A 13872-nucleotide genomic window follows, 5' to 3' on the forward strand; every position below is an offset into this window, starting at 1 on the left:
ATTCTGTAAGTCGAGAGATGCTGTACATGAGTTCAAGACGCGTAACCATATTGATTAGAAATTAGAAAAAAATTAATAAAGAGACGAATAAGAACGTCAAATTGCCGAAACCAACAGTGCAAAATCCCGTCTCTCGTTTCTCAGTTATAAATTTGTCACTACTCACTTCCAACCAGCCATCTGCCTCTCACCAGTATATCTCTAGAGAAATAACTGATCAGCACGAATAATTGGCCATGTCTGGTGCTCACGCTTTTGCTTCCGTTTTTTTCGGGAGGGTATTCGTTACACTCCCTATCCCTAGCACAGCAACTGACCTTTCGAACCAAATCATCATTGTCACCGGCTCAAACACAGGCCTCGGCTATGAGTCTACTCGCCACCTGTCTCGTCTTGGAGTTGGAAAAATTATTATGGCAGTCAGAACCCCTGCCAAAGGCGAGACAGCAAAGAAGGAGATTCTCAAAGCCACAGGCAAGCCCGATTCCACCATCGAAGTCTGGCCAGTTGACATGGACAGCCACGACTCTGTCAAGGCATTCGCCGAGCGAGCTTCTCAGTTGCCTCGATTAGATGGCGTGTTGGCCAATGCAGGCATGATGACCACAGAATTCATCCTTAGCGAGAATAGCGAAAAGACTCTCAATGTCAACGTCATCAACACGTTTCTCCTATTTTTCCTCCTCCTTCCGGCAATGCGTAGGTCCGAGCAGCAGACTGGCTTTGCATGCCGCTTTGTGATTCCCAACAGCGCATTGCATTACACGGCTCCTCTTGCTGAGCTTGATGCTCCGGTGATATTCGATCGGCTCAACGATCCAAAGCAGGCACTCATGGGCGGAAGATATCCTCTGTCAAAGCTGCTCGTCCTCTATGCAACCCGCGAGATAGCCGAACGAACCAAGTCTTCGAATAAGGGAAAATTCATCATCAACGCGCCGAACCCAAGCTGGTGCAAATCTGATCTGGGCAGAGAGCTGGAGTCTTTCGGTTACAAAATGGCTGAAAAGGTCATGGCTCGCTCTACAGAAGAGGGAAGCCGCACTTTGGTGCACGGTCTGCTCACAGACGAAACAAGCAACGGTCAATATTTGACAAATTGTCATGTTCAAGTGTAAGTAATTGCCAATCTTTCCTTTCGATGACTTATATCATATTAACAAATTGTGTGTCTATGCAGTCCGGCAAAGCATGTTACGAACCAGTGGGCCCAGAAAGTGCAAAGGAAATTCTTTGAAGAGCTTGTTGGCAAGCTCGAGGCTATTGCTCCAGGAGTGACGTCTAGCCTTTGAGCATGTCTTTCGATTTACTCAATGTCTGTCGCAAACTCTACGCATATTACAACCATTGAAATTATGGCAATAATTTCGTATGCGGATATACACACTTCATATGAAGCTGGGTATTTGGATAGATATCTCTACTTATTTATCGATTAATAATTTTTTTTTTTCAGTACTTAGATTGCCGCCATAACCTCGAGCTTTATATCAAGGTTTTATTTATTCATAAAAACCTTTTCCTAACTTGTTGAAACTCTAGCAAGTTTGACCTATTGCAAATTTACTTAGGAAACCTGCCTCGCGCATGGTTATCTTGCCTAGCTAGCATCCTTTGAATGTTAACTGCTACTAATCATCTATGTGGAGTGTTGAGCAAAATCTCTCAGTATCTGTCTATATACTCTATCTGATCTACTGACAAACACAGTACAAAAATCCTGCCTCAACACACTCACTGAGACGCAAGCTTCTCAGCAACCAGCTTCTTCAGCTCTTCCGTGGTCAACTCCTCGATGCCGAGCAACTTGTTATCCGTCACATCAAATGCACCACCATAAGTATCACCTGCGAGAGCTGTGGCCTTGACCAAGTTCATAATAGTCATCGGGCTGAAATCTCCGGCATCCAATTGTCCCAGACTCTCCTTCAAAAGCACGCTCGTTTGTACTTTGCCAGTCTCCTCCCACTTGATTTCGGGTCTTAGTTCTTTGGCATATCCCAAAAGCTGGTTTTGAGTCAAGATGACCTGGGATATGAATACAATTTTGTCTTTGGTTGCGTCAAAATTTTTGAAGATGGCAGCAATAGCTGATCCAATCTTAGGCATAGTGGTCGAGCTGATCCTGTTATCACCCTCGTCAATCTTGGCCACCTTGTGGTTCGCAAAGTCCAGCAAAACAGGCGTGTTTAATAAAAAGTCCAAGAAGGCACCGCTTGCAAGAACAGTCCAAGTCAACTTGCCAGCCGCCGCCTTTTCTTGGAGGCATTTTCTAATCTTGGTCACGGAGCTATAGAACGGGTAGCCTTGGAGTTCGGTATTCGTAGTAACGCTGCCAAATTCCGAAGGAATGAAACGCTTCACGCCTGCAGCAACAGCGGCGTCAATGAGGACGGTTTGATTGTCAATTGCCGAACCAGAAACGGTAGATACGACTGCATCAACACCTTTGAGGGCGGCGGCCAGGGACTCCACGGAGGCAAAGTCTACCTCGAGGACTTTGACACTTGAGTCATACGCCCCTGGCTTAACGGAACGTGTGAGAACTGTGACTTGGAAGCCTGCGTCAACAAGTGCTTCCAAGACATGAGGTCCAAGGCTGCCAGATGCCTATTGAAATTGTCAGGTTTAGGCTTTCATGATTGCTTCGAAATGCTTACCCCGGCTATTGCGACGTTGTTAATCGTAGTCATCGTGGTCGAACCAAAGGAACTTTGGGACTGCTCCAAAGGATAGAATTTAGCCTGATGCCTTTAGAGATGAGGAAAAAGTGAGTCGAAGATGTGTTCTGTCCTGGGAACGGGACCGTGAAGTGCAATCTTTTATACGTTTCTGTTGTCGAGCTCGCTTATAGCTCCATCAAGAGTCCGCATTGAATCCCGCACCCTATCCCGCAGTGGGGCCGCATCACCGCACACTTAAACCTTCCAATTCCCGCATCCTGAATTACAGTCCGCAATCCATTTCCATCGATTCAAGTCGGAATGAATGCTCGCCATCATCGAGGACGAGCCAAGAAAGCTTGCACACGATGCAGCATCCAGAAAAGGCGATGCGACAGGGCTATTCCCGAATGCGGGCTCTGCCAAAGGTGAATATTGCGTCGACCTTGTTATCCGACGCGGGAATGCTAATCCGAAGGCTCCAGACTTGGTCAAATATGCAAATACGAAGTATCCTCCTCAGTATCCTCCTCAGCACCGACTCCACTGTCCTCCTCCAAAGTAGAAATCCTTATGCCAGAGACGTTTGGACCAAGTCACGTCAAGGATGCCATCATGCAAAGACTTGGGTCAATCACGCCTGACAGTGTTTTCTCGAAATACGCCCAATCAATCGAGCCTTGGTTCCCCATCATCTCACACAGATTACAAAGCCAGCTCCCATCATCCTGGACCGATGCTTCTCTTGATTTCACACTTTTAGGCCTCTGCATTGTTATGCTTAGTGCCAACCCACCCCCGTCTTCAGAAGTCGGAAGTCGCCCTTCTGAATTCAAGTCCTGGTACTTGTGTAGCAAGAGTTGCATAGCTTTAATCGAAGGACTTGGAATTAACTCTATTGAGATTGTCCTAGCGAGGCTTTTTGTTAGCTTGTTCGAAGTCGCACATGGTTTCTACCCAGCAGCGTACATCTCCATTGGGGCTACAGCTAGAGCTGCCGATGCACTTGCAGCTCACTCCGGGATATTCGCATCACCTTTTCACTCTTCGAATAATAAGGCGGAGAGACAAGAAACCATATTGATCTGGTGCGGAATCTGCATTCTGGAGAGGTAAGATCCTCCTTTCATCCACCGAGACGTGGTCGTCCATTGTTCTCATCTACCTCTTATAGATATATATCAGTAGAATCTGGGCTTCGTCCATCTCTTACGGACCCACTCACCGATAACGTCCAGAACGTCCTCAAAGATACATTCCACCTTGCCCATCTTGAGCAGGATCCCACAAGCCTTATGTGCCGACTCTGCCGTCTCTTTGATGCCTCCATGCTCCTCGATAAAATACGCACCGCGATATCTAATCATGCAGCAGAACGACCATTCCACATGGAAGAAATAATGCTGACAGTAGATACATCAAGCAAACTGCAATCGATTATAATGGGAGAGCTTGGAGATTTAGAAGAGGTATATTCTGGCGGTTTAGGACTTTGTAATATGTGAGTTGGAGCTTTTATCCTTTCCACAATGTCCAAGTTTAAGAATGGGTATGTTGGTGTATGTTGGTACTGATATCAGTAAAGCGGCCTGCTATTAGCTTACGACAACGGTAGTAAAGTCCCTCTCACTGATAGTGTAACTTCGACTTGCAATTCAATTGCTACTACATCTCTCGACGCTCTCCTCGTCAATGTAACCAGCACAGTTGAACCCTTTGTTGTTGGTATCCAAACCTTGCATTTCAACCGTCTCCCTCCATTTATAACATTTCTGGTGTATAAAGCGGCAGCACTAGTGACAAGCAAGCTATGCGTGGATATTGACTGGAATGATGGACTGAGAAAGTTGCGGATTCTGAGGGGCTTTTTGAGGATGGCGAGTGCAAGGTGGTTGGCCTGCGGTAAGTTGAACAAGACTTTCGCGAGAACTAGGTGAGCTAATGGAATATGATAGAGCGCTACCTCGAGCTTCTCAATGAGGATACAACGCCGCGAATTCTCAAATCTGTAGAGCAAGGATAAAGCTTTATACCCCATATGTTGATCACCAGGTGTAAATACTTTGTCAACGCGTTGCTGCGGTCCATCGCGGGGCTTGGCTGATATGGAGCGAGGATTGATGTTGAGGAAACTCAGATGGTGAGAATATACGCTAACGGTACTAAAAGAACCCTTTGGCATTAAGTCAGGTATTAGTATACTCGCTGTACCTTCAATGGCATTTAATCAAGGTCTGTGGCTAGAGCCTTGGCTTTGCTGTCGTGTCGGCTAGTACTCATACTGCAAAAGAGCCAAAGGCGCGTACGAGTTTCTCGTAGACAAGAAGGATAGCAATTTCCGTCGTTAGCTGGCGAAGTCGATTTGGGTCTACCTTTATGCCGATGGGAGACACTCCTCCTGCGCTTTCCTGCACTTCAACAGTCTCATCGTCGACCCTCTCGAAAGCGTTTTCTCAAGGCGTATGGAAGCTGCCTGTTGCCATCAGGAGCCCTCTAGGTGATCGCTGGCGTTGGCGGTTAGGCCTTTATAGGCAAACATCATCACAAAGCAACAGGGGAAAATCCACCAGATGGTCGGTAACTTCGTTTGCTCTGTTTAGTCCAAGTCAAAGTCGGCTTTGAGGGGGCCAGCTTCAGGGAGGCAGGGCAGCGAACAGAAAGGGAGAAAGAAAGTATCCAAAAAATAAATAGATAAAGCTACAGAACGGGTATTATATAAAAAGCAAAAAAGAAAAAAAGAAAAATCCATGTAGCATCACGTCATCTCCTTCCCAACAACAAAAGTCTCCTAAAACCCATAAATACAAAGACTCCAGGCCTTTTGAATATGAACGCCCTCCTTTGTGCTGTGGTTTGAAAATATGAAACATCACCCGTTGTATCACTGCCCGAGCGTGTATACTGAAGAGAAGACATGGAAAGAATGTATATGCATCCAGAGGTTCTTGATGCCTCTGTTCTCCATCTGCGCTTGTTTATGCAGCTCCCGCTGATACAGCGCCGTCCAACTTGTAGCCCTTAAACTGGCGTGCAGGAACCTTCTTGTCGAAGAGAAGATCCAGCTCTTCATATGTGCGACCCATGGTCTCAGGAACACGAAAGTACGACCAGACAAGGCAGAGAAGTGCAAGGCCACCAAAGAAGAAGCCCAGCTTGCCCTGTAGATTGGCTTGTTCCGGGTTGATCATGTACGGGATAGCCACAGTCATGACGATTCCCAAGACTCCTTGAGCGGCAGTAGCAGCAGCGATGGTTTTTGAACGGACACGGGTAGCCGAACACTCTCCAAGCAAGACGAAACAGACGGGACCGATGGAAATGTCGTAGAAGAAGTTCCAGATGAGCATGAGTGAGGACTCCGCCCAAATAGCACCAGAAGGCCGACCAGGAATGCAGTCGAGAATACCGATGACGAACTGAAGGATGACGAGCCACGCCAAGCCCGAGACGAAAAGCGTTCGTCGGCCGAATTTGAGCATAAGAACCCAAGAAACGAGAGTTCCAACGAATCCAACAGCTACGAAAAGTTGGTCAGCAAGAGAATGCCAAGTATAATGCATCGCAGTCACTACAAAGAGATGATGACTTACCCAAAAAGCCAACCGACATATCAAAAGCCTTGTCAGTGGCTAGACCAGCCTGCTGGAAGAAAAAGGTACCATAGTTGATGAGGTAGATGCCGCTAAGAACTTGCGTACAATAAACACCCATTGAGATTTCAGTCCGGCGCCAGTTGTCGCCCTTGAAAATGTCCAAATATGTGCTGCCGGCCTCAAGCTCTTGTTCCAGGCGATCAGTTTCGACGATAAAGGCCAGGGTTGCCTGGACATTGACCTTGGGAGATGCCAGCCTTTTCAGAGATTTTGTAGCGTCCTCTAGGCGGTTCTTGCGGACGAGCCACCAGGGACTTTCAGGGATGAATGCAACACCAGGAAGAATGACGAGAACCCAAAACCACTGGAGGAGGAATGGAATTTTGTAGGCCCAGTGGTTGTTCAGCTTGGAAGTGCCAGCGGTGACACCGTTGCCAAGAAGCTGGCCAATGACGAAACAAAGATTGACAAAAGATGTGAGGTGGCCACGAAGCGCTGTGGGACAGACTTCAGAGGCGTAAGCAGGAGCAATGACGACGAACATGCCCAACACGAGACCAGCTAGGAGTTCTCCAGCAAGAAGAACGCTGAGAGTTTTGGAGAAGAATTGGATAAAGACAATGCCAGCAGTGAGGACGACACAGGCTGCAAAGGTGAGCTTTCGGCCGAAGTAGTCCATGGGATACGCAGCAAAAATGGCACCAACTACCTGGCCGACGGGATTACCCATGGAGAGAGCAGTCTGCCAAGAAGCTTCAATTACCCACTATAAATAGTTTAGTCAGTTTGTCGTTTTATAAATAGGCAAGAAAGGGGGTGCAAATAGTCTTACATCTCCTTTATACAAATGTCCAAAATCGCGAGCGAATTGAGGCGTCGAGTAGAGGTTTCCGATAAGCTGAGGGTCGAAAGCCAGCATGATGACGCCGATGGATACGAAACCGGACCACGCAATTGCCTTGGGATATAATTTCAACGCTTCGGTAAAGGTGAGCTCGTGCTCTGCACGAATAGCCTCGATGGCTTCGGCGGTAGCTCCATCGTGCTTCAAGTCATGAATGGAATCCTGAGCGGTCTTTTCCCGCTTGAGGTCGTTGTCCATTGCGGCGATAAATGACTAGGCCAAGCGGAGTCGCTTCTTGTGATGCAGAGTGCTCGTTAGAAACAAAGGGAGGAAAACAGAAGAGAAAAACAAGGAAAAGAAAAGGGAATCAAAGAGGAGAAGCGGCTGTGCCGACTATCTTGCGACCGATGATAAGAAAGATGTGGACCGCGAAGTAGTGATCAGCTGTGAACAGCTAAGACAACAGCTTCGTGGGGCACCGCAAGCCAGGTCAAGAGAATGATGAGGATATATAGATAAGAAGGTGGTGAAGGTGAGCCTGCAAAAGAGTGGAGTGTCGTGGGCCATCAAGCCATCAAGCCTTTGTTGCTTTGAAGCCCTGAATGCCATGCTGTGGCGTCTTTTGGCCCGATGTAACGAGATTGCCACTAATGGAGTTATAGACGCTTGCGAAAGAGGAGCCAGCGATGCTACAGTACGAGAGTCGGTAGGTGTTGCTACAGACGAGTCGTTATCAGCACGAATGAACCACTTGGCTGATCAGTCTGCTGGGAAGGATCCCATACCTAGCGGCCCTCCCCGGCTTAGTGGCTGCAAAAAGTAGGCTTGTCTCCTTGGCGGTGCGAGACAGTGCAGGGTTGGCGAGTCTAAAAGTTGCTAGTGTGGCACAACACGCTGCAAGCACCCGTTAGCATCGTGAAGAGATGATTGTTCCACCTATCAGGGGTAGAGAGCGCGCTGGCCGGGGGTCTCACATCGCTGAAGAGGCTAGGGAAGCTTAAAAACAAACAATTAAGCTCACCAATTGTAGACTTCTCCAAACAAGCGGAGAGGCAACGTGTGTTGCAGCTGACCAGGGGCCAAGACTTATGTGTGTGCCTGCTGCCATGCTGCCAGTAGACAGTCTCGAGAGTGAAACGAAACAGCTGCGATGCGCCGAATTGCGGAGGAGTCTGTTGGCTGAACCAAATGATTAGCGCAATGGAGATGGTGAGGAAAAGATGGAGGTTGTGGAGGCGAAAACACTGACTGTGGGCGTTGCGGGGGTGGATAACGCCCTTCGGCGCCACAAGGGCTCCATGGAACATGGAGATGGGAATTCGCAAAGGTTTGGAGGTGAATATGGATGCAAAAGGAGAGAAAACGGAGTTGAGATGAAAAGATGAAAAGTTGCAGACAGGATTACGTTTCTGAGAGGTCTCTCCTACTTCTCTCTGGTCTTTGTTCATTCCTCAGGCATCTGCTTTGGCCGTTTGTTTCTGATGCCTCTCCATCATATAACCTGATTCACCAGGCATAATCGAACGGTAAGCGCAGCAGACAGGCGTATCGACTCTCTCATCGTCTGGAATCTTTCCGAAACCATGCCAGGAACGGAGATTATCTCGTGCGGGAAGAATACTCACGAGAGCTAAGTCGGCCAACTGCCTTAGCACTTGCTTACATTAGCAACTAGCTGACCGCTGTCCCCGCATCGTTGGGGTCGGGCTTTGGGGTCTGGATTCGCTGTAGGTTTTCACATGGCAGTACGAAGTACGAGGCGGCAATACGAATGACAGCCTGGTGGGGCAGCGACTTCGGATCCGTGTCAACGTTGCATCTCTAGTTTTGCCAGATATGGCGATTTTCTGTATACCAGAAATCATGAAATGATCCACTTTATAGATAGAGAAGGGAGAGGACGTTGGTGATACGCGGAAACAATGGCGTAGATGGGCTATTCGTTTGCTGTAACATGGCATTGAGCTGTACCCTGAGGTGATGGTTTCATCTTGTTGTGGTTAGTAGCCAATTCAGCTCAGAGACAACGCAATGGATTTAAGATTCATGACGTTTCTTGGCACTGGGGAAGCTGAATGATGCTAGCTAGCCGACGGTTGTCGCGAGCCGAGCTCCGATCGTGATAAATTAACTTGGCGTGGGGACATGCACGGGGTAACTGTAACAAGCAGCTGGATTCTGGCGTTGAGATACAGTTCCATTCCAGCTTGATGAGAATATATTAACATTGGCATCAGGGATCGGAGAGTTGGGTATTTCTATTCTCTACTTAGTCGGTGAAATCAATTTTCTTTGATAGAAATTGCCCTTCACCATTATCCAACCAATTATGCAGCACATCAAGCTGTACAGATTATTAAACCATGCCACGCTGGACGCTGAGAGTGTTACTAGTACATAAGATGAAGCATATGTAACGTGATGGAGGCACGCAAAAATCCCCACTGGATGCATGCGCAGTACAGAGAGGAATATAGACAACTTTGGGGCGTTATTACCGTAAGGAACCATACGTATGATGATTTTCGCTGTAACATTTATTTCCCGCTATGAAATTCGGATACCACTCCGCTTAGTCTCATGGCGATTTATGTTGCATCGTCTAGGAAAAATAGAACTGAAAATAGAGCCTCACTATGTATGTATTCGCATGTTCCATCCTTACAATTATAGCCGGGTTAGTCCTCGGCGAGCTAAAATAGGGGCAATTTCCTCTGCTACAGCCAAAAGCTTCTCATCCTCAAACCTCTGTCCGATCAGCTGCACTGCCAGCGGCAAACCATGAAACTTTTCGGGGTCGTAGAGCTTCTGAATCGAGACATCTAGCTCACTAAGGCATTCGTCAGGTGGTATAATAGTTGCGTCAATTTTCTTGTCGACAGTCTCGTTTAAAGGTATCGAAATGCTTGACCAATCCAGCAAATTGATAATACCCGTGAATCCAAGCCAGACAAACTTGTCAAAGGGCAGAGCTGTATGAGGTGCAGTGACAAACAAAATAGCATCCAGCTGTTTACCATTGTCGACGTACCACATTCTCTTCATTTGCATTGCCAAGCGGGCAAGTTGAAAATTCAACTCATGATAATACCCAATAGTAAACTTTCGCAGCGCTGACTTTGGAGTCATTATGTCGGTTGCTTTGACAATCTCAGTATGTGGTTCCGACTCCAAGAGTTTGCGTAAGCCGGATAAATCCACCACCTCGAGTAGCTCTCTTGATAGACGCCATGCCTTTTGAAACGGCGGTGGCGCAAGCTCAATCACTTCGTAACCGGCTCTCTTGAGTCTATCATATGCGAGACGTAGGCCTCGCGCAACAGGTGGATGAAGATGTAAATCGTCTGCCTTGAGCCATACACCAATTCGCGGCTTGCTGGGGCACGAAATTCCCATCCATGGATGTGGATATATAAAGGGACTATCATCCCATGGCTTTGCGTCCGATGTCACTTTGGCTGCTAACTGAACATCTCTCACTGATCTCGCCAGAAATCCGCTCACTGTAGGAGAACCAAGCGATGTAATACCCATGACGCCTTTTCCAACGACTCTCTGGCCATCAATAGGTATCCTATAAGCACTGGATTTGTATCCAACAACACCACACGTAGCAGCCGGTATCCGTGCACTTCCGCCTGCATCCGTCGCCAGCCCCAAAAGAGAGCCTCCCATGGCAAGCAGCGCGCCTTCTCCACCAGAAGACCCTCCAGCTGCAAACTCGGCGTTGTATGGATTGACGGTGCGTCCAAAGACAATCGAGTTTGTGTCCGCAGCCAGCATTGACTGTGGAACTGTTGTCTTGCCAATGATGACGCATCCTGCATCAAGAAGGATCCGCACTGCTTGGCTTGTCGTTTTCGCTGGCTGGAAGCAGAGGCTTGCAATGCCAAGAGAGCTGTCGTATCCTTTAATATTAAACTGATCCTTTATGCTGATTGGCAGGCCATGGAGAGGACCAACAGGCTGCTTCCCCCGCCTATGATACTCGGAATCTAGCCATTTGGCCCGGTTGATGGCCTCTGAAAACATAATTTCCGTGAAGCAGTTCGTTAGTTGTTGTGCAACGGCAGCCCTCTTGCAGAATGCCCGAATGACATCTTCTGCCGTGACCTTTCCAGAGGATAACTGGGAAAGCAAATCGGTAGCATCATGGATAGGGTTTGTGAGAGCCAAGTCGCGTTCCGTGAGGATTCCACACCGAGGAATAAGGTCAATTGGTTTGCCTTTCTCCACAGGATTAGATATTCGCCATTCGGGAGGGATTTTGGAATCTCGTTCAGCGCGCTTTCGGCTGGCGATGTCTTGCCAGGTAGCTTGTGACATTTGATGAAATTAAGATTTCGTTCTTTTTCTCTGAATAATGTCAGAATAAAAGTCAAGAATCAGAAAACGATGAAGATTTCGTAGGGTAGATTCATGCCGAGGCTAAGCTTATAGGGGCGCCAATGGATAGTAATCGCTCTAATCATAACTAAACACAGTCAGCATCGGCATATAGACAGCGGCTATTATGACTGAGCGAATAAATTTCTATGATCTCAAAGTTTAAATAGATGAATGGGACGCTGATTGGAGCATATTTACTTCGTCTCACTCTGCCAGCTACGGCCTTGCAATTCTTGAACTAACAGATCGCGCTATATTGCACGTTCCAATTTGCGTCTCCTATAGTCTCTCTTTGAAGAGAAGATAGGTTCGAGAGATTAACTAATTCGATTCTGAAAATGGAGAATAAGGAGGAGAATTTTTGGCAAGGGTAACGGCGAATTGTCGCAACACTACTGCGAGCAATGGGTTATATGTATGCTGTCGCCTGTCGAAATGGCCGCATGCTGGTGAATACTGACTTTATTTTCTCTTTCATTAAACCGTCTTTTTGGCTGTTCGGAACAAAGAGCCGCTTATGTTTGTATAGTTTGCCTCTGGGAAATGATCAAGTCTGGTGCAGCTTTGATGATCAATAGATGTAGCAGATGTAGTGACTGTCATAAAAAACGCCACGATCATCAGGTAAGTTCGGGTTATAGTGCGTGATTCTTCGGACGATATAGCGATAGGCGGTATCTCGAAGCTTCCTTCGGTCCTGTGTCATTCCCTCCGAGTTGCAAGCGGCTGCCAGCATCTGCATTCCTATGCCTCATGCAGGCTTCGGCCGTCCAGAGTGTGATTAACAGCCAGTAGAACTGGCTATCAAAGGGGAGATTGTAATAGCTGATGTCAAAGTCAATGCCGTTGGTCAAGATGGTGCATCCAGAGGTTCACCATAACGCCTTTGTCTTCGTATTTAGGATGTTCAATGGTATTATGGCCATGGAGCTTGTGGTCTTCACTACCTACGACAACCCGGAAATAAAGTCGTCGATACTGATTCCCTATAGCATATTGTCTAAACTAAGAGTTATTCGATGCTAATAACCGTTATGAAATGTTCTAAAATGAGGCTTACCGGGAATTTAAATAGGCGTATGACTGCGGCTGACCAGCTGGGGCCTCTCGTAGACCCCCCGCCGACCAGCCACAATTTCCACCCATCTCGTCTGCTGATACATGTTGGCTTGAGAAATATAGAATGTCGACTTTTTAGCCTTTGTTGATTCGTTGTTCACGAGCCAGGCTGTCAGCTCGCTGTTGCTGGCCAAGGCTGGCGCTGCTGACGACATCTTGGTACCAGCTGCTGGAATGTGCCCTTTCGAAAGGGGATATGGTCGCAAGGCTGAAACTTGAAGATATTGACAGAAGGGCGCCACCCAAGATAGCTTCTGCCTATCTCTATGTCGATTTAATGAATAGAGGCGGCATCTTGTCCAGAGCTGTCTTTCTCGCGCTTCTTGCTTGAAAGGTTCCGGTGGCCTGGTCCAAAGCTGAGTGTAGGAGAAAACCGTAGCAAGGAGAGGAAGAACAAAGAAGCCGTAATGCATTCACATAACAGCATATGCAGGAGCTCCACATGGTTATCCACAAAACATATGCTATATATGTAGATTATAAATTTAAAATGACATATATAATCCAATACTTAGTACAGAAAAAAATACAAATGGAATTTGTGCCAATTCGGACGCTGAGTTTTCTGTTGCTTCTGTTGCTTTTGTTGATATATTATTATATGCCTCGGTTGCTGCAAAAGTAGCCAAAATGTTATTCAAATTCGACTGAGCCATTGAGTCTGTATAATCCTTTGCGCGCCATGTGACGTTTAGTGGATCTGCAAGCATGAGATCCAAAGCATCGTAGCCCAATTCCTGGAGAGACGTGATATTGAAAGCGTCCATCATTGCATGGTCTTCATGGATGGCGTTGTGGCAGTGGAACATGTACAGGCCGACAAATGGAACAAACGTAACAGCTATGGTAACCGTTTCTTTTGGGCCGAGCAGGGCGACGTCTTTGAGGGCGACCTTTTCGTATGGCTCAACTGTATCTCGTCCGTTTGAACGCGATATAATCTGGAAATCGACCAAGCGGATGTGAATCTGTCAAGAATTCTTAGTGAATTAATAGCGTCGACATTGTAATTGGGCAACTTACGGGATGGGCCCAGTGAGAATTATGATTCTCCAATACCCATATACTTGACATCGGTGAAGGGCACACCATTTATCACCCACTCGCCATTTCTGTTTGACATTAGTTGATATCAGTCATGTAGAGGAGAAAAATGTACTGTTTATCAAAATTGAACTGCCGATTAATAAGACCACTAGTTGATGGAGTGTCTATTGATACCAGGGAAGAAGGGAGTGCGCCGTTGTTGATACCAGAAGAAACG

The 13872-nt window shown here is 47.1% G+C and overlaps 6 protein-coding genes across 6 annotated transcripts; 2 read left to right on the top strand and 4 right to left on the bottom strand.

Moving 5' to 3' along the window:
- Positions 1 to 236: 236 nt before the first annotated feature.
- GGI43DRAFT_384235 (uncharacterized protein) lies at positions 237 to 1292 on the top strand (the record flags this gene model as incomplete). Its single annotated transcript, XM_083203489.1, has 2 exons — positions 237 to 1114; positions 1181 to 1292. 2 exons carry the CDS (start codon positions 237 to 239, stop codon positions 1290 to 1292), a joined length of 990 nt encoding a protein of 329 aa, XP_083060159.1.
- A 442-nt stretch (positions 1293 to 1734) lies between these two features.
- Positions 1735 to 2693, bottom strand: GGI43DRAFT_423182 (aromatic alcohol reductase; the record flags this gene model as incomplete). The annotated part of the gene is made up of 2 exons (XM_083208208.1): positions 1735 to 2610; positions 2661 to 2693. The coding sequence occupies 2 exons, from the start codon at positions 2691 to 2693 to the stop codon at positions 1735 to 1737; spliced, it is 909 nt and encodes a 302-aa protein (XP_083060160.1).
- GGI43DRAFT_56031 (uncharacterized protein) lies at positions 2662 to 4863 on the top strand. The gene is made up of 5 exons (XM_083210017.1): positions 2662 to 3091; positions 3149 to 3775; positions 3838 to 4164; positions 4249 to 4565; positions 4619 to 4863. Exons 1-5 carry the CDS (start codon positions 2985 to 2987, stop codon positions 4684 to 4686), a joined length of 1446 nt encoding a protein of 481 aa, XP_083060161.1. The 5' UTR covers positions 2662 to 2984; the 3' UTR covers positions 4687 to 4863.
- Positions 4864 to 5461: 598 nt separating this feature from the next.
- Positions 5462 to 7675, bottom strand: GGI43DRAFT_56054 (general substrate transporter). Its single transcript, XM_083210018.1, has 3 exons — positions 7089 to 7675; positions 6254 to 7022; positions 5462 to 6180 (listed from the first exon to the last, which is right to left on the bottom strand). Exons 1-3 carry the CDS (start codon positions 7356 to 7358, stop codon positions 5639 to 5641), a joined length of 1581 nt encoding a protein of 526 aa, XP_083060162.1. The 5' UTR covers positions 7359 to 7675; the 3' UTR covers positions 5462 to 5638.
- A 2092-nt stretch (positions 7676 to 9767) lies between these two features.
- On the bottom strand, positions 9768 to 11426 carry GGI43DRAFT_427785 (general amidase; the record flags this gene model as incomplete). The annotated part of the gene is made up of 1 exon (XM_083208875.1): positions 9768 to 11426. The coding sequence occupies one exon, from the start codon at positions 11424 to 11426 to the stop codon at positions 9768 to 9770; it is 1659 nt and encodes a 552-aa protein (XP_083060163.1).
- A 1667-nt stretch (positions 11427 to 13093) lies between these two features.
- GGI43DRAFT_427786 (multicopper oxidase domain-containing protein) lies at positions 13094 to 13682 on the bottom strand (the record flags this gene model as incomplete). The annotated part of the gene is made up of 2 exons (XM_083208876.1): positions 13094 to 13576; positions 13632 to 13682. 2 exons carry the CDS (start codon positions 13680 to 13682, stop codon positions 13094 to 13096), a joined length of 534 nt encoding a protein of 177 aa, XP_083060164.1.
- Positions 13683 to 13872: the final 190 nt, after the last annotated feature.

The sequence above is a fragment of the Trichoderma evansii genome (assembly GCF_050947405.1).
Source record: "Trichoderma evansii strain SZMC 28006 chromosome Unknown GGI43scaffold_11, whole genome shotgun sequence".
Lineage (NCBI taxonomy): Eukaryota > Fungi > Ascomycota > Sordariomycetes > Hypocreales > Hypocreaceae > Trichoderma > Trichoderma evansii.

Coding starts and splice junctions, on each gene's coding strand:
- GGI43DRAFT_56031 (XM_083210017.1), top strand. CDS start 2,985: ATGAATGCTCGCCATCATCGAGGACGAGCCAAGAAAGCTTGCACACGA. Junction 3,092..3,148: donor GAATGCGGGCTCTGCCAAAG/GTGAATATTGCG, acceptor CGAAGGCTCCAG/ACTTGGTCAAATATGCAAAT. Junction 3,776..3,837: donor GGAATCTGCATTCTGGAGAG/GTAAGATCCTCC, acceptor TACCTCTTATAG/ATATATATCAGTAGAATCTG.
- GGI43DRAFT_56054 (XM_083210018.1), bottom strand. CDS start 7,358: ATGGACAACGACCTCAAGCGGGAAAAGACCGCTCAGGATTCCATTCAT. Junction 7,023..7,088: donor GACATTTGTATAAAGGAGAT/GTAAGACTATTT, acceptor AACTATTTATAG/TGGGTAATTGAAGCTTCTTG. Junction 6,181..6,253: donor TATGTCGGTTGGCTTTTTGG/GTAAGTCATCAT, acceptor AACTTTTCGTAG/CTGTTGGATTCGTTGGAACT.